The following is a 23,783-nucleotide window of genomic DNA, read 5'->3' on the forward strand; positions in this document are numbered from 1 at the left end:
CGATGGCCAGTCTGAAATGAAAATCATTACTTTGTGAGGTATCGTAGACCTCGGCTTATCCCTTTGAAATTTAGCAATAAAAAGATTTATTGCTATATTATTTTCTTCTGATTTATCGTTACAATTTTTCGTAAAAACTTTTGTTGCTAAAAAGGGGCTGGAATGCCCATGGTTATAGACTTTTTTTTAATCTTCACAAATTAGTTTTATAAACTTTTTTGTATTGGTAAACTCTCTGCTGCATCGTCTCTGTTTACAAACCCATTGCTCATACACGAGTCTTGACTCTGAACGCTGACCGAGTCCGTGTCATCGGAGGTCTAGGCACTAGTGTCCGTTGATTTGGCGCCATTCGAGAAATTACTTTCAAAGAGGATGAAACTGAATACAAAAATTTACGATCTCGTCATTATGGGGAAGATTGTGGTTTTTCTTGGGTAAGTAAAAAATATTACCCATTCTTGTTCAAGCGGATTAGAATTTTTTAGCTTGAAAAAAGAATAAAGAACTAGCAAAGGTGCTTAGGCCAAATACGATGAAGCACATTGTTGATGTTGATGGTATGTGCTGTCTTCTATTGATGGCCTTCTACCTATGATTTATATTTTATTAAATCTCTATCGATTGGATATTATTCAAGTTCAATTCGCATTATTAAGTTGCCATTTTCCAAGGCATTTTGACAGCCAAATATTGATAAGATCAGTAGGAAGTTTTATTTGTATAATTGACAATATTTTTGTTTGAAAGGCCCATTTATATGGTTCATTTCTTGACAAATGATTGGGATTATTGGGAATTGTGATGACGCTCTAATTAATTTTCAATCATGTTCTGCTGCATTTTGACTAGATACATCCAGTCTTCTACAATCATTAATGCCTTGATATGGACTTTGATTATTATAATATTAATAACTTACCATTTCTCAGGATAATAAAGCTAGAGCTCAAATCAACCTTTCTCACAGTAACTCTCAACCATAGTTTTTAAAGTGATTCTTAAAGATAAAGCTTTAACTCTTTATTTTGATTTTTTATTCAGGTTTATCCTATAAAACTCAACATTTCTTATAAAAATAATACATAATTCATACACAAGGCTATTAGTTTAAGTTTTGATATACACTCCCCTTACGAAAGTATCAAGACAGTTTAAAGTTCAGTTGTGAATCTGTTGTTAGAGAAATTTGTTTAAAAATTTCAAAGTCAGTTTTCATGAAAACGTTTTTATCAATTTCCGTGATGTCTTTTTGGCCTTAAATCTATCTATTCGAAAAATTATCTTATCTATATATATGTAAACAAACTCTGTAAGGGTTTTTCCACAAGATTGTAGCAACCCAAACAAAAACATTGACTTCTGAGCAGTGTCTAGAAGTAATGTTTTATCACAATGACTGTAAAAGGCTAGCATTAAATTGCTAGTATCAATGGATGCATAAAGACTGCAACTTTCGAGATATAATGAAATGTTACCAAATGCCATCCATGTTTTATAATCGATTGGTGGCATCTCCATGCAAAATTTTTTCCCAACAGAGAGTAAACATGTTGTATTTCTTTTTATTCGAAAATATTTGTGTCTCAAGAACTATTTGTTAAAAAATTACCATGGTTTTTCATTGGCCCATTCTAACTGAGTCCAAGTCACCTGACTTTGATGTTCTCCACTTACTTGACATCAGTTGATTTGCATAAGACTTGTAGAGCAAAGATTTCTCAGTTAAACATAAAATGATAATATATAAAAAGCACAGAAGTTTTGCTGCATTTGAACACAATGGGATATTTTGGAAGGGTTTCTCAAAAATTATTATCACTAATTTAAAAAGTTGTATTTGCCAGCCTATTTGTCTGAAAGCGCAATCGATATTTAAACTGTCCAGGTACTTACATGAGGGGAATGTATTTGAAATTTGACTAAATTTAATGATAACTGAAGTAAAATAAATCACATTTTAGTGTAACGAGAATTGAGCCTTGTTATGTGCGATTCGTTCACTAATAAAACCATCCTTGACTATCGTGTCATTTCCAAACCAAGCGAGTCTTATTTTACATGCAGAGAACACGGAGCCAGAGAGAGAGACAGTGTTTGCTTGATTGTAACTGAACTCTGAACTGAACTGACTTACATAAAAATTAACATGCTTATATAAAGAAATGAATATCTAGAATTAACACTAATGATGTAAGGAAAACAAAGGATAGGAAGGGCTAGGCTAAGTGTGAATAGTTTATGAATTGAGATTTAGGTTGATGTGTAGGGTTGATGATGGCCTAAACAAAAGAGAGGAAATGTTGACATAGTGATATGCTCGTAGAGTGTAGTGATGAGGTAGTGATGTGAAGAAATTACTGTAGGTAAAATAAACAAAGTAGAAATGGATGGCGATAGGTGAGGAAAAATTAGAATGAATGGAATCACTACATAGCTCCCCCCCTAGAATGCAAGCGATAGCGAAGGATTCGATAAGTGTTAGTATGTGGTTAGCTGCGAATAATTAAGACGATAGAAATATACGTATAAAAATTACTTAAATGTTTGAATGTCCAATTTGTTCGTTGACTTGCTTTCGTGTACCATGTGCGGGTCTGCAAGCAGCGATGAAAATTGACTTGAATTTGCGACATAGTCCGATGTTGAGCAAGGTTTTGTGAATAGGTTTACCAGGAACCTGCGATGAGTGAATTGCCAAGGTTTTGTGAGTCGGGTGACCAAGAACCGGTAGAGTTGTTTTGCCAAGGTTTTGTGAGTCGGATGACCAGGAACCGGGATGCGAGGGCACTGCAGTGAGTCGAGTGCGTGGATGCCAAGGTTTTATGAGTAGGGTAACCAAGAACCTGCGAAGAGCGTGAGACACTGCCGAGCACCGGAGAGTGCCGTGGAGCTGCCGAGGATGTGAGGCGAATAGAGACACTTGTGTCCGAGTGCTGTGTTGTCTAGCTGAGCTCGAGTGTGTGACAATCCAGTTGAGTGAGTGAATGTAGCTGACAAATTCTGTTGCGTTGAGTTGGGTTGAAAATAACGTTGAAGGATGTTGTTTTTAACCATGTCGGTCACGTCGTGGTCACCATTTTTAGTGTAACAAGAATTGAGCCTTGTTATGTGCGATTCGTTCACTAATAAAACCATCCTTGACTATCATGTCATTTCCAAACCAAGCGAGTCTTATTTTACGTGCAGAGAACACGGAGCCAGAGAGAGAGACAGTGTTTGCTTGATTGTAACTGAACTCTGAACTGAACTGACTTACATAAAAATTAACATGCTTATATACAGAAATGAATATCTAGAATTAACACTAATGATGTAAGGAAAACAAAGGATAGGAAGGGCTAGGCTAAGTGTGAATAGTTTATGAATTGAGATTTAGGTAGATGTGTAGGGTTGATGATGGCCTAAACAAAAGAGAGGAAATGTTGACATAGTGATATGCTCGTAGAGTGTAGTGATGAGGTAGTGATGTGAAGAAATTACTGTAGGTAAAATAAACAAAGTAGAAATGGATGGCGATAGGTGAGGAAAAATTAGAATGAATGGAATCACTACAACATGAAGCATATGGAATCAATTAACTTCTACATAACACAAAGACACAGAAGAATTCAAAATGAAACACAAAAATGTTATAACTAGGATAAAGGACATATTCAGCTTATTTTACACATTTTGACTTATTATGCAGTCATAATTCACATAAGTTGGGCTGGTAAAAGTATGATTTTATTTACTTGAACAAATGTGCCAGTCTCAGTCCATTTGGTATGGATGTCAATTTTCATTGCATTAAGTTGGATTTTGTAAGTTGGATTATTTTCTGAAGGTCTTTCTCAAATGAAATTCCTTTGTCAGATTTTTGCAACAAAACCAAGATATTGTCAACTCCATGGCAGGCATTTCTGTACAGATTTTAGTAGACATTGGTAATTGCACATCTGGAAGCAACATTTTTCATTGAGTTGTGCTATTCATAACTTAAGGTTTAAAACACAGGAAAAAGCATTATATGTGGGATTATGGTACCAACTATAGTCTTTCAAATGTTACAGACAACCACAAAAGTAACTTCCTTTTTTCAATCCCAACATGAATTAATAACAACAATGTTACTGAGAAGAATGATCTGGAATATCATCAATTGTCTGACAAGTTGTATTCAGCATTATCAGATGATGCAGAGAAAGAAGTTCTATATGCCATAGCCAACAATGCATTTATAAAAAGAATGATGGGTTTGGCTTATTTGGCTATGGAAATAGCTGGCAGAATGGAATATCTTAAAATATGATAAAGCATAAAAAATCAATCAGTGGCAAAAACTGATGCTATTTATAATATCTCTTGAAATTTTTTTTAGGAGCTATTTGAAATAAAGGTTGTCCAAGATGGCACCATCAAGCTCAGATGAACTAGAGTCAATAAAAGTAAGTATCTCTATGTTTAATGCATCATTATAAATGTTGTATATTTTTCAATATTCACCTCAAGATTGCATAAATCAAAGAACCCAATAAGCCATACATGATATAAAAATTGTTGATTATTCAGAAGCCATGTATAAACATATCATTACCCAGGACTACGTTTAAGACCACAAAATGGTCATACAAAAGTGCAATAGAAGTGATATGACACCATTTTGAGATAATTAGAAGGTAACTGAAAGTCACCCCAGGGTAGTTCCCAACTAGAAGGCTTTCAAGCCTTGCAAATAGTTTATATGTTCTTTTTCCTTTTCATTCATGATTCCTATGAGGTATTATATATACTGTATCTATGTATTTAATGTAACTGACATTCAAGGAATGGCATAAGTTATAAAGCTGTAAGATGTTTTTAATTGTGAGATTTTTTCCTTAGAACTACAGAATCTCTGAACTTCTTGGAAAAGGAGGTTTTGCCCATGTCTACAAAGCATATCATAAAGCGACAGGGAAAGAAGTTGCCATTAAAATTGTAAGTTTTCTGTTCTTTGAAAAATATTATAAATTTTTATACATGTTTGTTCCTTCATTTGCAGTTTGCACCACTATTGATCTTATGCCTATGCTGACTAATTTAATTTCATTTAGTCATTTTTTTATTGCTGAAAATCAAGAAATTGCTCAATTTAAGTTATATGATTCATTTTAGATTGACAAAATTGCATTATGCAAGAATGGCATGGCAAGTAGAGTAAGAAATGAGGTTGAAATTCATTGTCAGCTCAAAAATCCCTCAATATTAGAGGTATGTAGTTGTAAATCTGTATTTATCAGAGTGCAAAATATTTTCTGAACATTCTTTGTTGATGTCTTAATTCTCCAATGATATGTACTCCTCACTGGTTTTTCAAGCCTGTCATTTTCTATAAGTAATTCAAAACTTCATTTATTTTTTCTGAATTCTCATTCCTTCTGTTAAATTCCTTTTCCTCCCATTTTCAAATAACTAAAAAAAGAAGGTTTACCAAAAGAAATCCTTATTAAAAGTCCCTTTTGAAATTGTTTTTAGTAGTATTGTGAAATTTGTATCTAATTTGTAGCTATGTTGCCTAAATTTTCATAACAATTTCAGCATTCAAAGCACATTGTTGTTAAAAAAAATCCAAATTTTTAGAACCCCTTAAAAATGAACAAGTACCTAAGGAGCTAAAACAGGCAGCACAGAATAAGATAGTTTAACAATAGCTTGTAAGTTGTTGCTCCAAGTTTCACCCTTAATGGGTCATTGGAAAGATAGTCCATTTTTCCAGGACCCCACAAAGAGCACTGAAAAATTCTACTTCACAGTAGAAGGGAAGCCAACTTACAACTAGAAATTCAGCTTGTAAAGGATGTAAAATGGAACTACCTGGTCAATTGCTTAGAAAACTAACTGTGTCACATAATTTTTTAAGTACATGTAAATATCGTTTAAACATTTTACATTATGGGCTTTTGAATACATATATATATATTTATCTGTTCATTCTCTTAATTCAAAATTTTGCTATTACTAATTAATTGGGTTATGTTGTTGTTGTCTTGTATTGTTGTAATGCCTCTTTAATTGCCATCATAAAGTTAAATGTAAAATGGCACATATGCCTGCAAAGCTTCACTTGTCTGCTGTGCTGAACGTAATCACTTTATAAATGTTTTGAAATAAAGAAACAATCTATTTATTCTGAATTTTATGAATGTGAATAATTGAACTGTAGCCGATTCTAAAAAGCAACCTTGTGGTTTAAGGGTAGATTGAAGTATAAATAAAGGAAACAAGACATTTTGCCATCACAGGTTAGGAGCAAAGAAGCATTCATTGTAACTAGGGCAAAATTATTATGAACTGACCTGGTAGTTCATTTAATTATTTAATAAAAGTAGCTGTTACAACAGTCAATGCTTAATCATTTGTTAATTTTCATTTTGATAGCTCTTTCTTTTTGCGAGTTTTTGTGTTAAACTGTGAGTCCTTTGTGTAGTTTTTAGGTGTTAAAATACTTTTTGAGACAAATGGTCCCATGTCCCGATTCTTTTCCTACCCCTGTGTACATCAGGCAATCAACAGTTGCCTGATCATTGCACCAAGCATGAAACTTTGAGTTGCAATTTATAATTTTTTGCTCTGCATCCCAAAGCATGTACAACTTTGTTTACATGGCACTGAGTACTACAACAGACAGGTGATTAGTAATCTTCATATATTCATTTTTCAGCTTTACAGTTACCTTGAAGATGATGACCATGTCTACCTTATTCTGGAGATGTGCCATAATGGTGACCTTAAAAAGTTCTTGGAAAACAGGGGATCGCCTTTGAATGAGAGAGAGGGTAAGGGAATTCAATCTAAATGAAAGTTAGGACAATTGTTTTCTCCTTCAAACAAAAAGAAGTTCTGAAAGATCGAGTATAGCTGTAAAAATTCTTGATGTTTGAGGAAGATTGTTAAGGGGATGGTACTGAAATATGATTAAGATTTAAGGTAAATGGTTTTCAGTTGTGTTAAGTAAGTATTTCTGTGTTAATTTGAAATTACTCCTGTTATACATGCTGGTATTTCTTCGTTGCTGCCCCCCCCCCCTATTTAAAGATATCTTCAGGCTCTATTGATAATCAGTGTTTTATCGAACGATGCCAATTCGTTTTTAGCTCAGAAAATCCTTCTTCAAGTGCTGATGGGTGTACTGTATCTACACTCGCATGGTATTTTGCACAGAGATTTGACCATGGGCAATCTGCTTCTTACGGCTGACATGCAAATTGTATGTTTTTTTAATGGATTTTATTGACTGTTTACTTGTGATATAATTTAAATTTGCCGCCATGCGATATCAGCAGTGTCCGTTCTGAGAATGACCGAAACCTCAACCGATGGACACTTTCCCATTACGAACCTTAAAAATTGGACAAACACTGTTAAGCTCGAATATCTTTATCCGTTTTAGAGACACTTGTCTAAAACTGAAACCTATCTAGAACGGACACCTCTCTACAGCAGGCAAACCCGTAGTTCTGTTCCCATAGATTTCACATATACAAACTTTATCATATGCATAATTTTATGTAAATAACCAATAGAGTGACCACGTGGTGACGTCATAGGAAAATATCTTTGGACTTTTTTAGTTTTTTCCACATAAACGGAAAGACCAAAAGGAATGGCAACAATTGAATGACAACAAACAAGTCTAATCATAGTCAATAGAATAGTGTTCTATTCTATTGACTATGGTCTAATGCTGCCTCAATTTTTGGCTCAATGCAGACCGTTACAAACCTTAGGCCCTAATAATAATTCTACCTTTTTTCAACGTATTACCAGCTTCCTCTTTTCCTTGTTGCTTCCTGAGCATTTCAGAATAATTGTCTTATCTTGTAGAAAATAGCCGATTTCGGCTTAGCAGCTAAATTGAAGCTACCGAACGAGAAACATTACACAATGTGCGGAACTCCAAATTTCATCTCACCGTAAGTACATTACTTGAATCTTATTAGCACAGGTATCATGTTTGCGAATTGTCTTTAATTGCTAAAGCATGACTTGTCTATTCAATAGATGCACAGAAAAACATGTTCAGTTCAGCTTGAGCTAGAACCCTTGTATCTGAATTTTCTAATGGTAGCTTGCTGGAGAGGGGCTTGCAGAAAGGTTGTAAATTGTACAAAGATTTCACTTTGGGCCTATAATCTGACTACCGAATTAAATATATTTCACTATTTCTCAATTTCTTCAATTATCTTTAACCTTGATATATAATAAACTAATTCGTAACAAGACAAATGGAGTTGCTGTTCAACATATAATTCATTCGGGCATTATGACCAATGTGTTAGCCTTGCTACCCTAACAGACATTCGATGTCATTTGAATACCCGACAATACAATTTTTCCCGAATTGGATGATCTCAATTTAGGCCAGTGGTTGGTGATTCGAACTTTCAATTCCATGTGTCCGTTGAGTTGTGCAAATTTTGCTCTCCAGCTAATAATCATGCTTTGAGTTTTATTCCTTTGATCCTTAAATTGCCCAATGACTTTTCAGACAGGACTGTGAAAATGAAAATTGCTGTTACAGCCTGTAATGTAGTGGTCGATGCCGTATCGACATAGCTGTACCCGCTTTGGTTCTAAGAACAGGGCGGTTCTAAGTTGCAACTCAGAGTTTCATATGTATGCGATCATCAGGGAACTCTAGCTCCATTGTCGCTTTAAGCGTGAAACTCAGTGCTACAGCTTGGACCATTTTGTTCTATACGCCAAAGCGTTTCATTTAAGAACCCATACCAATTTGCCTTTAGAAAGTAGGATTAAATACCAAGATTAAGTCGTTTTCCCTACCGTTCCAAACTAGAGATGAAAACAAAAATGTTCAATCTCGACAGAGGAAAAAGATTTCAGTACTATTCCCTGTTCTTTTTAGAGAAATAGCCACGAGAAGCCCCCACGGTCTGGAGTCTGACGTATGGAGTTTAGGCTGCTTGTTATTCAATCTACTTGTTGGCAAACCTCCGTTCGACGTGAGTATTCAGCTTCAAGATTGTAAATATCAGTGTTTCAGCCAGGTGTATTTTTCTCTTTTTCTGTTAATAATTTAATTTAAGATATTAATTAATTGATTCAACTTCTGCCTTTTTTCTTCGTGCAAAGCATCTCCGCTATTATTGCTCAAATCTATTTTGCTATACCGATGATAAATTTCCAAACCAGTATTTATAGCTCATATTCTTTGCTTTAATGTGCAATAGACACTTCTTGCACATGGATACAGATTAGGTTTTTCTGAGATGCCAATTTATATAAGCTGATGCACTGGTGACTTTATAGCCATCATACAACAACTTCTTTCCTCAATATTAACCCCATTTGTATTGCCTCCTTTTGATTAACACTGCTCATTATTCATCGCTGCCATATCAAGTAGTTGCTATTGATAAAATTACTACTTTTTCTTACTCCCGCAGACAGAGGCTGTCAGGAGTACATTGAACAAAGTCGTTTTGGCTGATTACGTCATACCAAAGTAAGCCATATTTTCTTAAAGATCACACTTCCTCATGTTTAAAGGCATTTGACATGCAGCTATAGCTTTGTCCGCCATCTTGAGCCACTGTGCGCCGCTCTTGGATTTTGCCGCTTTGCAGAAAGGCGGTGACTGTTCACATGATGTTCTAAGAGTGTTACAGCCAATCGACCTTTTACCTGTGTCAAATGACTTTAAACAACTTTCTAGTCATATGATATTTCTTGCACCAAAACAGCGTTTTTCTTTAATTGCTTAAAGCCTTTTTTCATAGACACTATTTATAGTATGAAATGTCAAAAAATTGAAGAAAATAAAATGCCTCGACATTTATACCAAGGAGTGTTATGATACAATGGGGGTATATATGTATTTTTATAAAATGTAGTGGCATTTCTATTGTTCTATTGAATGAAGTATTGCTCTCTCAATTAACTGTATCCTTTACCTTAAAATTATAATTTATTCAACAAACAAATTTTACTCGCTACTATTTTCCTTTGTACATCTCATATTCAGAAATATATTTGATTTAAAGAGAGATATTTTCCTGTTTCTGTTCTGGTGTTATATCCATCCTCGCAATTAACGTTTTCTCAAACCACCTCTACAAGAAGAGGTTTGCACCTGCCATTTCCAATCGCATTTGCTTCTAACAAAGTATTACTTTTGCATTCATTCTAGATCTGTCTCCCCACAAGCTGCTAATCTTATCACACAGCTTTTACGTAAGGTACAAATAACTGCTTTTTTAACAGAATTTCTTTTTTTGCAAAATTTCTTAATACATCCTAGTAGTGTGATATGCGCTCCTGCTGTAAGATATTTTTAGAAAATCATAAGATAATGTCGTAATTCGTACCTATTGTTGTACTCTTTCCCTCATTCTTATAAAAGTAATCGTCCCCTGCTTCATGATGTGCTTGATAAGATCAAAATTCAAAGATGGCTTCTTCAGTACTGACTTTGTCATTGAAATTAAAACAGCTGGTGTCGTTATTGATGCTGTGATGAAAATGTAAATATTGATCAACCAGGCCAATTATGCTCTTTTTCTTGCAGAATCCGAACGAGAGAATCACTTTGGCTGGTAAATTTTTTATGTTTGCATTTAAACCTTTTTTGGCATATTTTTTCAAGAAATCTCCTCTTTTGATTAGGATTCTTTAAGCACACTGATCCTCGTTGTTTCGAAAGTTAATCAGTAATTCTATCACCATCATTTATGTTCATTAATCAAGATAATCAACATGATCACCACCAATCATTGGCATCAATCAAGATGATCAACATGATCACCACCAATCATTGGCATCAATCATAGTGATCATCTTTTTATCGTCATCGGCGATGCTCATCGCTACTGCCAAAACTTTCCTCTTTTCTGTTATGGACTTAAGGCTAAAAGTATTTTGTTTAATTGATTTGATTTTGTAGAATGCATCCATGTAACATAGAAATATTAGATTCGTATTTCTTTCTCTTCACTAAGGAATCTTGGATCATCCTTTCATGACACAAAAGCCAATGTACTTGAAGGAAAATTCACAGGTAAAAGAATCCGGCCTGATTTTTATTGAAAAATTCAAAATTGTTTTGCTTGAGATAACCAACTGACGGCCAGTTCATCTTTTCGCAAGGGGTGCTTTTTCTATAATGATACTCAAGAGAGTTTTTGCCCCTGATATGTCGAATAGATCCGTGATATATCTGTTTGTAAGCAACGCCCCACTGTGTCCTTATTGATCAAGTGTCGGTCAAGGGGCTCCATATCTGGTCCATGCCCCCCTCTTAAAAGAAGGTAATACATTTTGTAAGTTGCAGTTAGGCGTTCCTTCTATTACAGCAATTACCTTTTGGCCGTAATCTTGGGTCTTGGGAATACAGTTTTCGGAGAGACTCTAGCACATAGTAAACGTCACTGAGATAGTAGCGAAAACCAGGCTCGTTCTCCAAGGTCCTAATACTTTGAGGCGAATACAAATGTGCTATACACGTGTTTTCTATTGCCATTTTCAGCAGCTAGCCAGTCATTCAATGGACAGCGGCAACGAAACAATGAGGACTGAAGCGACCAACACAGACCATCGTCAGATGGCCAATCAAACCAAGCGCCCGGAGCCGCTTACTGTTTTAACTGGAATAAAAGAAATCGAATCTGAGCCGTTACCACCTTATCTGAAGCATCCACCTTCACCTCCTGTTCGCCTGAGATCAAGGTATTTGATTGTTGTACAAAGTTCTTCAGGGTAATTTTATTTGTTGTTTACAGTATCAAGTATGATATGAATTATTTTCTTAACGGATTATGATTGACGAGCTACCTTTCAAGAATATATTTCTTTACAGAAATACACACTTAAAATAGAGGTTAACAAAACCAAATATCTCGGTTTGCAGGCTGATGATCAACTAACTGATCATCAACAGGGGAACTCGAAAACAGGTCGAAAGCACCAACTGGTCAAGATTCTTTCGTTTACAAAGGAGCTAAGGCCTGGTCTTCCACCAACATCCCAAGTTATAAGGGGGAGGGTGGGGAGGGAGTATGAAAAACTCACATTGCTTAAACACTAAAGATTGTATTTAAATACATAATTGTCAATTAGGAATACACCATACAAACTAAGTTCGAACTGTTTACATTTCGGCATAGATTCTCGGTTACTGACGTGCACAATGCTACACCTAACAAAGAGAAAATGCATCAGCAACTTAGTTAATCGAATCCACTAAACATTATTCACAAACAGTTGCTTTTGCACCCAGGTTCTTGATACGTTTCCTTTCAAAGGATTGAAGACCAATAAGATTTCTATTTATGTCATGTAAACCATTTTTTGAGTATGTTATAGGTGCTTTAACTACGATAGAAATACCTATGAAAAGAGACTAGTTCAGAGGAAAAATTTGGGCACAGTTTTTGGAGGTTTCTACTGCTTAATACGTGAAAACTGGAATTTGGGGATCCCGAATCATCAAGGGTGAATCCTTCGGTCTACTGCGCACCCTGGACGACCGGTTTTTTCTGCAGGAGAACGCTTACCGTTACCAAGGTGACAAAATTTTTACTGGAAAATCTCCACCCTAGTCGCCAGAGTTTCGTTTTGGGAGACCACAGGCCATATGCATGAGCCCACTAAGAAACCTATTGGTCTCCCACCGGGAGACGACCTTTTTGCCGGAATTTTCCACCCCTGATCATATTCTGGTAACGTTATTTCACCAACACGTCCTTTTCTCTGTTGCTTCCATGGCGTTGCCTTGGAATGTTAGAAATGTGATGCCATTCACATTACTGTGTTCCTTTCTGCAGCAGCAAGAGTTCTCTTGATTTATTCTGTTATTATTTTTTTTTCGCCTCCTCTGCTTTCGGTTATTCTATATTTTCGTTTACACTTATTTTCGATACCATGTGACGAAACAGCCTCTTTGCCGCTTGCCTAAATTCAGGAATTTTAAAGCAATATATAACCGGATTGAGTGCTGAGTTTGCCATAACCACCATGATCACAACAGAATATGCTACATCCGTTCCAGTCATTTGTTGCGACTGTTTTTTGAATCCAGGCTTTTGAATCATTGATTTGATGGCAGTGAAGCCCATGAAAACCGCAACTGGCGCTACGAATATGCAAAAACAGCCAATTAAAATTGTTATTGTTTTCACTGCTCTTTCGTTGGCCCTAAGATTACGTTGTTTCTGAAACCTCTGTCGTTCGGCTGCAGCTGTACCCTCTTGGTATCTTTCCAGCTCTTTCCTTTTCAGACTGATTATTCGAAAAATCTTTACGTAGCAGATGATAGCGAGCACTGTGGCACTTATTCCGTATATACTTATAGAGACTAAATTTGCCAATTCGGTCTTGATTATGGACCTTGTGAGAATGCTTGCCAGGAATGGAGCGGACCAGCAGATACCGATAATGGCGACGACCTTCCATCTTCTCATGTAATCGTTGTAATTGAGCGTATGTGACAAATGAACATATCGATCGTAACTGATAGCGACAAGAGCTGCAATTGAAGCACCGGTTGCAAGGGCTGTTAGGTATCGTCTGACTGCGTTCAGCGTACAGTTCTGTGCAAAGTCTAAGGAGATTGTCTGCATAATGTGTATAGGTTCGATAAGAATACCGACGAGTAGGTCAGACATTGCCAGTGACTGTAGAAAGCAATTTGACCGTGTCCGTAAAGTACGATTGGCCAGGGACAGATAGAAAATCAAAAGATTTCCCCATGTTGCTAGGAGACTAATGATCACGTTGAAGAAGCAAAGTGCTATCCGAATATTAGCTGATAAACTCTCGAAGCTCCCAAGGCATTCCATTTTGTGGTGCTCTTTTCCATAAGAAATACTTTGAGGAAGCCCTCCCTCACAAGTGAGAATCTGTTTACACCTGTTTCGCCGTTTTGTCAATATATGCTGCCGAAGTTGAGTTCTCGTAAACACGAATGAGCTTAAAACAGACGTTTAATTAAATATTTATTTTCAAGTTAAATGCATTTCTTCGCAATGGCATTCTCTTGTCAAGGACATATAAATTTATAAGAAGCGCGGCTAGCATGCTATTTTATTTTCTATAAGTGATCGAGTCGAAATCCTCTGTCAATAGAGCACGTTCGTTATCTAATTGAACCTCAACTAGACATGATGTTGACTTAAACTTTGATTGAATATGAAAGCACATTGTGATCTCAATAAATCGAACCTTGGATGATTCGAATCCTTGATAATTCGAAAATTATTAACCTGGAACAATTTCCATCCTTTCGAGATGGACATTTTGGGATAAATATTCTTGGTTCTTGGTTAGAAGCACCTGACCTTCAAGAAAGGGAACCTTGAGTGTTGCTAGTTAAAGCCTTGTAAATCTGTTTTTGATTTAATTTATGTACAGTTAATCTTGTCTTATGATTTGTATTTTTGTTACCACTTGCCAAAGTTGCCATAAATTGAAAACAACTCTATTTACACAGACAGCAGACGAATGGTTAAGCAGGCAGATCTTTGCTACTTCTGTAACATTGTTAGTCTATACCAATTGAGAAATCAACTTTGTTGTTGTTAGACTAGGTAAAACAGCTCAAAGGCACTATGTGTATACCCCGTCAGTCAATGGCTCATAGTTGACAAATTGGTTTGCAGCGCGTTTATGTTCGAGAAAACATTGCGAATTAGCCTTACGTTGCCGATTAGGCAAGTAACAATAGGTCTATTGTGAAGTCCAACCAATGGGAAATTCAAATGGCCAGCGAAATGCGTTGGAACATAGTGCCTTTGAGATTTTGATATTCAAAATGTGTAAACTCTTCTTATTTTTTGTTTACAGCCAAAACCAGCATAGGTTTGCCTACCAGGGCGATCTACACAAGGCGACGTCAGGCTGCTCGACACAAAGCGGCAGCTACGAAGTCGTTAAAACCAGTACTCAGTCAAGTTTTGGTCCTGCGTGTGACTCTAACCTTTACCGCCAACACAGACAAGTCGATACCCAAGACTACCAGCGAACTTCAAATGGAAATCGCAGTAGATTCACAAACACTTCTGTTGCATCAGATAATTCGTCTTGCGATTGCTCGAGAGGGCGCTTGGATAATCAAAAATTCACTTCCACGGAAGGCAGCAATTCTGGCGTGAAGAAAAAGTATGTATATGACAGTGTGGAAACGGTTGTCAAGCGTGATGTTTTCAACGATCTTACCAATAAGTGCTTAGCTGGGCCAAACATGGCCGAACCGATACGAGATTTTGGTGCAAAGACTACTGATAAAGAGAATCGGCCTCTAGGAAAGATGGAGAGTTCTTTGGACTTTGTTGGGAAAAAAAAGATTTCGTCTACTCTGGAAACTGTTATGGAGCCACTGAATGTTCGACGATTAAGACCAATACGACAGAAAACTCGAAATGTAGTGCTAAGCATTTTGGAAGATGAGACTGTGTGTCTTGAGTTCATCAAATCAAAAGGGAAAGACTTTTGCGTAACGGAAGTTTTTCGAGTATCATCAGACGGTAATAAAGTGACCACGTACCAGACGAATGGAAGAGACGGTGCTCCTCTTCTTGATCGACCGGGTGAAGTCCCAAAATCAGCCGTTAGCTATGCATTTAGTGGCCTACCGCAGAAGCTGTGGAAGAAATACCAGTACGCAGATAAATTTGTCCGTCTCGTTCGCATGAAGTCTCCCAAGGTAAAAAGACTTTTGCCTTTCCCCACAAAAATTGAAGATAACGACCTGAGTGAACCTTTTTGGTTCGGGGTCTTGCTAACATTGCATATTTCTTTTAGCTTCATTGGCATTTAAATTTAAATGATTTGAATTGATATGCTGCGTGGAAGTATGTATGGTCTAACTTTTACTAAATCATTTTGATAAACGAATCTTTTTCTAATGTACGCTAAAAGTAGACTGGAGCTTTGTAATTGTCAGTTGGCCAAAATTTATTGACGAAAAGTTCTGCGTTGGTATACTTATTATTTTAAAGAAATTAGGGTTCACTGATGCCTAAACTGAGAATAAAAATTTACTGAGCACACTCTTAAATCCAACCAGAATATTCCAAAACGTATGAAAATAAAAAAGATTTTATAACATAGTTATAGAGTTAGGTATCATGTATAACTGACCTTTTGAAGCCTAAGTGATATATTTGGTATAATTTTGAATGACTGTGCCCCAGTGGCGTACCCAGGGCTGCAGTAGCAGGGGGGTCTGGGGCGTAGCCCCCAGAAATTTTTTGGGGCCACGCCCTTCAACACTCGCAAATGCGGGAAAACACCCTTTTTGCTAAATTTCCCCCCATTATTTGATCATTTTAGCTACGGTAAATAGCAAAGGACCATATTTTAGAAAAGTGGGGAGGTCCGGACCCCCCTATTCCCCCCTTGGGTACGCCACTGCTGTGCCCTGAAGTCAGTTATGACTGTAGGGTCAAATAAAGAATTGATTGAATTTGACATAAAAATATGCTTGTATGAATGTATCAAAAAATTATGTATGCTTTTTTGGTATTTTGAGATTTATAGGTTTTTGTTTATTTGATCGTATAATTAATGGAATGCGCCATTTTGATTTTTGCGCAGATTACATTCTACTCTGAGGAAGCAAAGTGTGTACTGATGGAAAACTCTCCGAACCCGGATTTTGAAGCCACTTTTTATAACGGTAAGTCTAATTCTTCTTGAATTCTGTTTAGCTAAACTCAACAACCAAGGAAATTACAGTGGTTTGCCACTGGGTGTTGAATCTACCTGTGTGAAGATTGTTTTAAGGCTAACTGGCTTTTTGCTAGGTTTCCAAAGATGGATGTAAGCATAAGATTTTCGTTACTGTCTAGCAAAGCAGATGGAGATTGTAAGAAAATTTCTTTAAAAAAAGGATCGATTTTTTTGGACAGATAAAATGTGAATCAAGCGTTTCCGAAAGGATCTTTCATTCACACCACTTGAAGCAGTAGGTCACAATTCATGATAGCCAATTTTTGTTTTATTATCAGGTGCTAGAATGGAAAATTGCATAAAGAAGTGAAAATATTTGAATTGCTAAGCGTATAAAGTGCAGATCTAGAGACAGGTTTTACGTCCTTCCCTGTTTTCATTTCCTGAAGTACTAGCATTGAATAATGTTATGAAGCTATCTATCTGATCACTAACTCGATTATATAAAATTGGACTGATAAAACAGAGCAAATTAGTTCAATCTGTGGCGATGAGTACCGATCTCGTCGCGTCTTCAGCTTGAATCAACCGGCTTGGAATTATTCATAACCGCTTTTTTCAGCTTTCCTTTTAAAATGTTCTTTCAATTCTTTAGGCGCTCTTACTTGACATTACGAGAAATAATCTTAAAATTGCGGAATAAACTTCAATCAAACGTGCTTTATTAACAACGAAAATTGAGACCACTAAACGAAAAATTGCAAGATTTTAAGAAATTTTTCATTATAATTAGGTATTTTGAAAAGTAAAGGATTTTGTTTGATTGTTTCGAGAAGACCAACTAGTTTGACCATGGAAGGAAAGTTATAATTAAATTCGTAAGCAAAAATTTGAATTTGGTCATCAAAATGTGTAACTATCAAAATTTAGCAAACTTAACAGGCATGAAAAATCTCAACCTATTATTGCTCTCTGGGCCTTCGCATCTTCCAAAAAGCTTCCTTGCAGCTAGCGAATGCAGATGTTTGAGTTTATGGTAAGCTTTTTGCAAAGTAACTTAAGAAAATGTAATAAATATATGCAAAACATCAAATCCGTAGGAAAAAGAATAATCCTTAACCGAAACCAATTTCAATATTACAGTGTATTTCTTGTACATAGTTGATTGTTTAACCCGTATTTTGCTAAATTTCAAACATATTATTTTCTAAGTATCCATGACTGACTTATTAACCATCGTTTGTCGTCTTTTCCATAAGCGGACTTTTCCATTATGCTCTAAAAAAGCAACACCTTTGCGCCCATGACATTTGCCGAGTAAAACAATTGCGAAATCATAGCAATGAAAAAAGTTGGAAGATTGTCATGGTTTTGGGTATCACGAAAAGTCCCTACTGGGAAGATGGTTCGGATCTTTATCATTGTGACTAAAATCAGGCCACAGAGAAATTTAACCTGGCCTGTGCTGTTAAGGTAAACACACTAGATCTAAACCACTAATTCTTATCTGACTGGACGGTGCCTCTTTTAAAATCGCATTTTTATTTATTGTGGCACAAAATATTTCTCTAGTGTCATCATTCTTAACAACATATGCATTTTCCCCCATGCAGCTGAAGTACCTTTTCTCTGACAATGTAGTTCTTTTTTACCAAGGTGCCAAAGTCCACATTTCAGCAGCAAAGAAAAGAATAATATGCTCTGATGGCAAATCATACGAGTTAAAGCTGACAGAAGACACCTATGATTTGTCTAGTGATGCGAATCAGCTACTGACGCACGCCCAACTTTGCCTGGAACACTGCAAGAAACTCGAATCCTGTTTTACACAGCTGCAGCATGAAATTCCTCAGAATTCGCTATTCCCAGTTACCGTTAGTCGGAGGCCGGCAAATATTCACTGCCCTAAAGAGAAATCTCCCAGTCAATCGAGGTAAGATCCCACGCTAAGATTGAGTATCTTGTTTAATTGTTATCATTTTCAGGGCTGCGTAGATAGACATTCTTTTTGAATGTGCCTTTAGGGTCTTAGCTAGCAAAATCTTTGTGTGATCGAAAAATACGTGTTATAGCCAAAGCTTTCCGGACTAAGAAAGATCAACAGTCTCTCAGTTACGAATGGAGTATTTTGAAGCATTGGCTAAATGAAAATAATCTTCAATTGGGTTAAAAAATACGCAAGCTCTAATGACAGGATATAGACGATACATGAAATAGAAATATATAGACGATATACCTTATATATCGGCGATAATGAAATAAAAATGTTGATTTTTTTGGTGAAGTTGAAAACCTATAACATAGCAAATATCAAGGATTGATTGTTGACAGAAACTTTGACTGAGGGAAAAATTGACGATACATGTTCTACGGTTTGTGGAGTAAGATACCTTTTGATCTTCTTTTAAAAAATTACCATAAAACATTGTGTAAAATTTTTTAAAAAAGGACACTGTATGGCCCTATTTTCAAGGGCATTAAATGAGCGACAAAGTTGCCAACCATTTAAAAACTACAGAAAAAGATGATAAAGCCCTAATAATAACGAATAGTAAATTCGATTCATCCAAAGCTTTTCGATTCGTCGAATATCATTTATATATGGCATAACCAATGAAATTGCTGCAATGGTGCAAACGTGCATGCATTGAGAATGCTAAGGAATACGGAAACAGATTTGTTACTGACATTAGGGAAACCTGATATAAGCAAAAATATTTTTCTTTATTCACACTACAGTTTGGAGCCTGGGCACGTTGTAAATCAGGCGAGTCACTAGCTCTGTCGCTAATTAATTGCACGGTTTAATTGTATTTAGGCCTATGTAATGTCATTTTACCTGTTGTCATTGGAACGAATGGCCGTCCCTTTGTCCTGAAGAATACATCATTCATAAGCAATTTAGAATGTCATATGTTTTTTCGTGGATTAGTTTCATGGACTGAATTTGCTTATAGCCTATAATTGATTCTGTGATAAGATAACTCATATTTGGAATTAAATGATAAATATCATTTATTAGCAAGCATTAGAAAATTGTCCCCTTTTAGCTAAAGTACATGAATACGACAAAGTTAAAGTATCAAACTGTTGTGCTGTAACGTGTTTATATCGCCCCCTCTATACTGTGTCACAAACCTCAACAAAATTTGTTCCCTTTATGATCAGATCAGCTGTTGAGACGAAATCGCCACTTTCGCCTCCAGTATGCGGGCCTTCTTCTGTTTCTGTGATGTCATACGAAGGCACCGTTATAGCTGAGAATAGAAGCAAGCAGCAGAGAGCCTCGCAGTCATCAAGAACCTCGCAATCATCACCCTCTTCAGTAAATATGTCTAAAGAGAAAGGAACCAACGCCCAATCACTTCTTCCCAGCAAACCCTCGGCGCCATCACAGCGATCGCCCTCCGTAGCACCCTCTGATCAGTCGTCTAGAGGCAGAAAGCTGCCATCAAAGAATGTATTTGTTCCTGGAATTGGCTGGGCCTCACAGGTGAGGACTCTTAGCAATGTTTTTTTGGGCAGCTTTCGGCATTTGGCAGTGAACCCCTTCAACGAATGGCTGATGTGAACATTGAATTGTGAACCAACTATCTAATGTCCCCTCTGATTGGCTACTGTCGCTAATTATTCACCAAGTGCGATCAAGCATGGATTTTACTTCAGCGATCCTTTAATTTAGCACATTGCAAAACAGACAGCTTTTTGCGCCACCGAAAACATCGTTCGCCTATACGAAAAGGAATGGAACCTCAAAAGAAAAAAAACAGACACCGCTTTTCCGATAGTTTAAGAGCCTCTATATGGCGCTGGTCTATGTAAACGCTAGTTTTAAGAGCCTCCAAATTGTGCCAGAGCAAGTAAGCCAATCAACTAGTCGATTAGTCTTAAGGCATAAATCAAGTCACCCATTTTCTTTAACTAGCTAATTTGTACAAACTTAGTGAATACACGAGCATTAAAAAAGGAAGCGAATTCAGGCCAAAGATAATTAAAACGCTGGTTTCGGTATTTTCTTTTGACTTAGCTTCTATGCAGGACCAGTATATGTCAATCTAAAATCTTCCAAGGTAAAAAAGTTCATCCCAAGCGAGCAATGCTTTATTTTAAAAAGTCGTAATTGAAGATGAGCTCCAATTGGCAAAATGCTTAAAGATCAAAGTTCCTGCGACAATAGTTGTAAGCTTTAACTGCGACTTTGTCCCAAATGTCCCCAGTCCAATTTGCATTACATCAAAGTTTGACAAAGCCTTTTCAATTCGGTGAATACGTCTTTCAAGAGATTCCAAGGATTAGCTATCCTTTATACTTGAACTTTTTCATGTTTTGATTTTGTACTTGGAAAACGTATTCAGAATTAACGAGAATTACTTAGGATATTTTCAGAACAATTTCATATAGCATATGTAGTTCACTTGAATGGATTGCAAATTTATCGTGTCTTCATCTCTCTGCCAGCACGTTTCATTGAACTTCACGTCCCATCATAACAGTTTCTTGGATCGGGTTACACGATCTAAAAGGTTTATGCAGTTTCTTTATTGATGTCCATTCCTTCGAACTGCTGCAAATATAGAGTTCCGTAGAATTTTATGTTATTATCATTTCCTTTATATCTTGGCAGCTTGAGGACGGCGAGGTTTGTGTTCAGTACAACGATGGCACACAATTGAAACTGCAAAGAGGACTGCAATCGATATCATTCTCTGATGCTATCGGAAATACCACAAGGTAATAATTGATATTCGCTGAGTTTCAAGTGTTTGTGTTACCAGCGGCTTTAGTAAGGGTGTTAAGAGAGAGGCCAAAATTGGAGACAACCTCCCAGATTTCATTTCTCAAGTGTCCCATAAATATCCTGTAAGATATTTTATGGGTAGTTAGCAGCCTCTCAGTCATTTCTGATACCTCTTGAGGCTTCTTCCTATGCTCTCCTGATTGGTCGTGACGAAGTTGACTTTGGCGTTAAAACTTTCTTCATGGAATAGTTGAAAATTTACCTTCCTGCTAAGTGGCTTCAAGATGAAATCTTTCTCCTTGGATTTTGATAGAGAGCTACAGTAAAGCTACAGTAAAGCTACAGTAAAATTTATGTCTCCTTAATTTCCTTTAATGTTTCTACTTTTACCTTTTCCCATCATTATTTACGCTCTTTTTTTTGTTCCCCTTTCCCTTCTTTCATTCTTCCTTCTCCCCACCCCCTGTCTTTCCTTTTCATTTCTTTTCCATTCTTCTCCTTCTTCTTTACCCCTTCTTTTTTTTCCTGCTGACAAAGGAACCTTCTATCGAAGCTGCTTCGCCACTTCTTCTACCTGTCCAGTCAGTGATCAAATCATGTATTTTCCTGCAGGTATGGCAGAACGGACAAGTTTCCACCCAGTCTGAAGATAAAGCTTTCAAGTATTCCTTCAATAATCGAGTTGCTAGCTGCGAGAACCTAACGGCCGCATGCCTCTGTAAGCCCGAGTTATTTGTATCAGATAGTAGAAAAACAACCGACGTATTCAATTTTAACGAGAGTTCACAGCAAGTCATCTACCACTGCCTGCCCCCAGCAAGCTTTTTGTAGTCGTCTGTTATCAAAAGTTGTATTTTCATTCTTGTTGAATTCTGGAAACGAATCTTTAACAGTAAGAGCTAACCATTCAAAACTTTTTGACATTCAAAACATGACAACTTTTTCTTAAACTAGTAGGCTAGTGAAACTTTTATGTTTCACTCTGGTGTTCGAATATTCCCCAAAAACGTGTACAGTGTCATAAAATGGTCGAGATTGTACAGAGTCGGGACCTCTCTATCCTCTCCAAAGTCTGGCTCTTTAAACAAAGCTGAATTCATTTAACAGCAGGATAAGTGGCACGCACCGAGAATATCGTCTTTTGCTAACACCTATATGCTCATCAGCAGAATATCTGAAAAGGTTTCTTTTGTAAGGAAAATAGACATAACGAAACGATTGTCACATCACATTTTATCTTATCATCTGATCAGTAATGTAAAAGGAAATATATTTTCGTTCATTTCTGTTCTACCAGATAGTTGTTAAGATCAAGACAGGAAAGATTTTTTGCATGCCATTAGTCGACAACGGAAAATTGATTCACTCAATTCTTGACAAAATTAACACATCTACGTTCCACGCTTGAATGATTTGCTTACTGTCTGAATGATAAGTAACTGGAGGAATTGCAATTCAAATCAATTAGCATTGGCCATTTTTTGCGTTATCAGCTTGCCAGTTGTGCACATGTCAACATCTATCTTCGTAGATGTCAGGCTGCTGACCTCTGTTTGAGAAGGAGATCGTAGCTGATTGAAAAGGATGGCTATATTGTTCTTATATCATTATATTCTCAGCAGTAAGAATTTTGAACATATGTTTGTACTTTGAAATATGTTTTATGATAATGTCTTTAACATGTATATCTAGATTTGTAAATGTACATATGATCAATGTTTAAATGACGTCATTCTGTAATTCATGTTTCCTAACTTTTACCATTTACGAGAGACATCATCTCCCAGAAACATCAGCGAGAGTCCATTGCTGTTCAGATCACATCTTGTTAATGTGCAACGTAAAAATAAAGCTGGGATTTTGATAAGAGCCAAAACCTGCCCTAATAAGCAATTCTAAGGCCTGTTATTCAGACATAGATGAATATCATACCCAATTTTTAATAGAAGTAGATTGAACCGGTGGTGGGTGCTTCCGAGCATCTGATGTTTTTTCTGCAAAAGTCCTAACTAAAATTGTGGTAGTGGTTGGCACCGTCTCAAAATTCTTTGCGCGAAATTTATTATGGTGCTCAATTCAGTCTCGGTTTCCAGGGGTGTCTTCCCAGAGAGAATCATTTTAAGTACAAGGCCTGGTATTTTGGTCACCTCCTGATTGTTAGAGATTTAAAAAACACAATGCAGCAAATGATTAACAGAAATATAATGATTATAAGCCAATATAAAAGTTCTACCATGTGGCTAGTCAAATTTTATGTTATGAATTCAAATTTCCAGCTCAGTTAGATGGTAAACAAAAATGTTATCAAAACTCTGTCCAGATATAAGATTGCATTGACAGTCAAAATCACCGATAATGCAAACTTCAGATGCTTCATCTTTCCAACTTCTTAATT

The 23,783-nt window shown here is 36.5% G+C and overlaps 2 protein-coding genes across 3 annotated transcripts; one reads left to right on the plus strand and one right to left on the minus strand.

Annotated features, from left to right (window-relative positions):
- LOC135686756 (serine/threonine-protein kinase PLK4) lies at positions 1-23,115 on the plus strand. Of its 2 annotated transcripts, XM_065203068.2 has the most exons (20): positions 2-437; positions 4,364-4,430; positions 4,867-4,962; positions 5,140-5,235; positions 6,686-6,800; positions 7,119-7,231; positions 7,849-7,937; positions 8,891-8,987; positions 9,432-9,490; positions 10,175-10,223; positions 10,553-10,580; positions 10,983-11,041; positions 11,510-11,709; positions 14,824-15,682; positions 16,576-16,657; positions 18,307-18,583; positions 19,819-20,143; positions 21,275-21,381; positions 22,001-22,106; positions 22,920-23,115. In XM_065203068.2, the coding sequence occupies exons 2-19, from the start codon at positions 4,392-4,394 to the stop codon at positions 22,089-22,091; spliced, it is 2,781 nt and encodes a 926-aa protein (XP_065059140.2). In that variant the 5' UTR covers positions 2-437; positions 4,364-4,391; the 3' UTR covers positions 22,092-22,106; positions 22,920-23,115. The 2 variants fall into 2 exon arrangements, with proteins under 2 accessions (XP_065059141.2, XP_065059140.2); XM_065203069.2 differs by having other exon boundaries at positions 1-437; positions 11,513-11,709; positions 22,001-23,115.
- LOC135686764 (adenosine receptor A3-like) lies at positions 11,703-14,870 on the minus strand. The gene has a single exon (XM_065203080.2). The coding sequence runs from the start codon at positions 13,818-13,820 to the stop codon at positions 12,867-12,869; it is 954 nt and encodes a 317-aa protein (XP_065059152.2). The 5' UTR covers positions 13,821-14,870; the 3' UTR covers positions 11,703-12,866.
- Positions 23,116-23,783: the final 668 nt, after the last annotated feature.

This window comes from Rhopilema esculentum, chromosome 6 (assembly GCF_057945365.1).
Source record: "Rhopilema esculentum isolate cy_ngs chromosome 6, ASM5794536v1, whole genome shotgun sequence".
NCBI lineage: Eukaryota > Metazoa > Cnidaria > Scyphozoa > Rhizostomeae > Rhizostomatidae > Rhopilema > Rhopilema esculentum.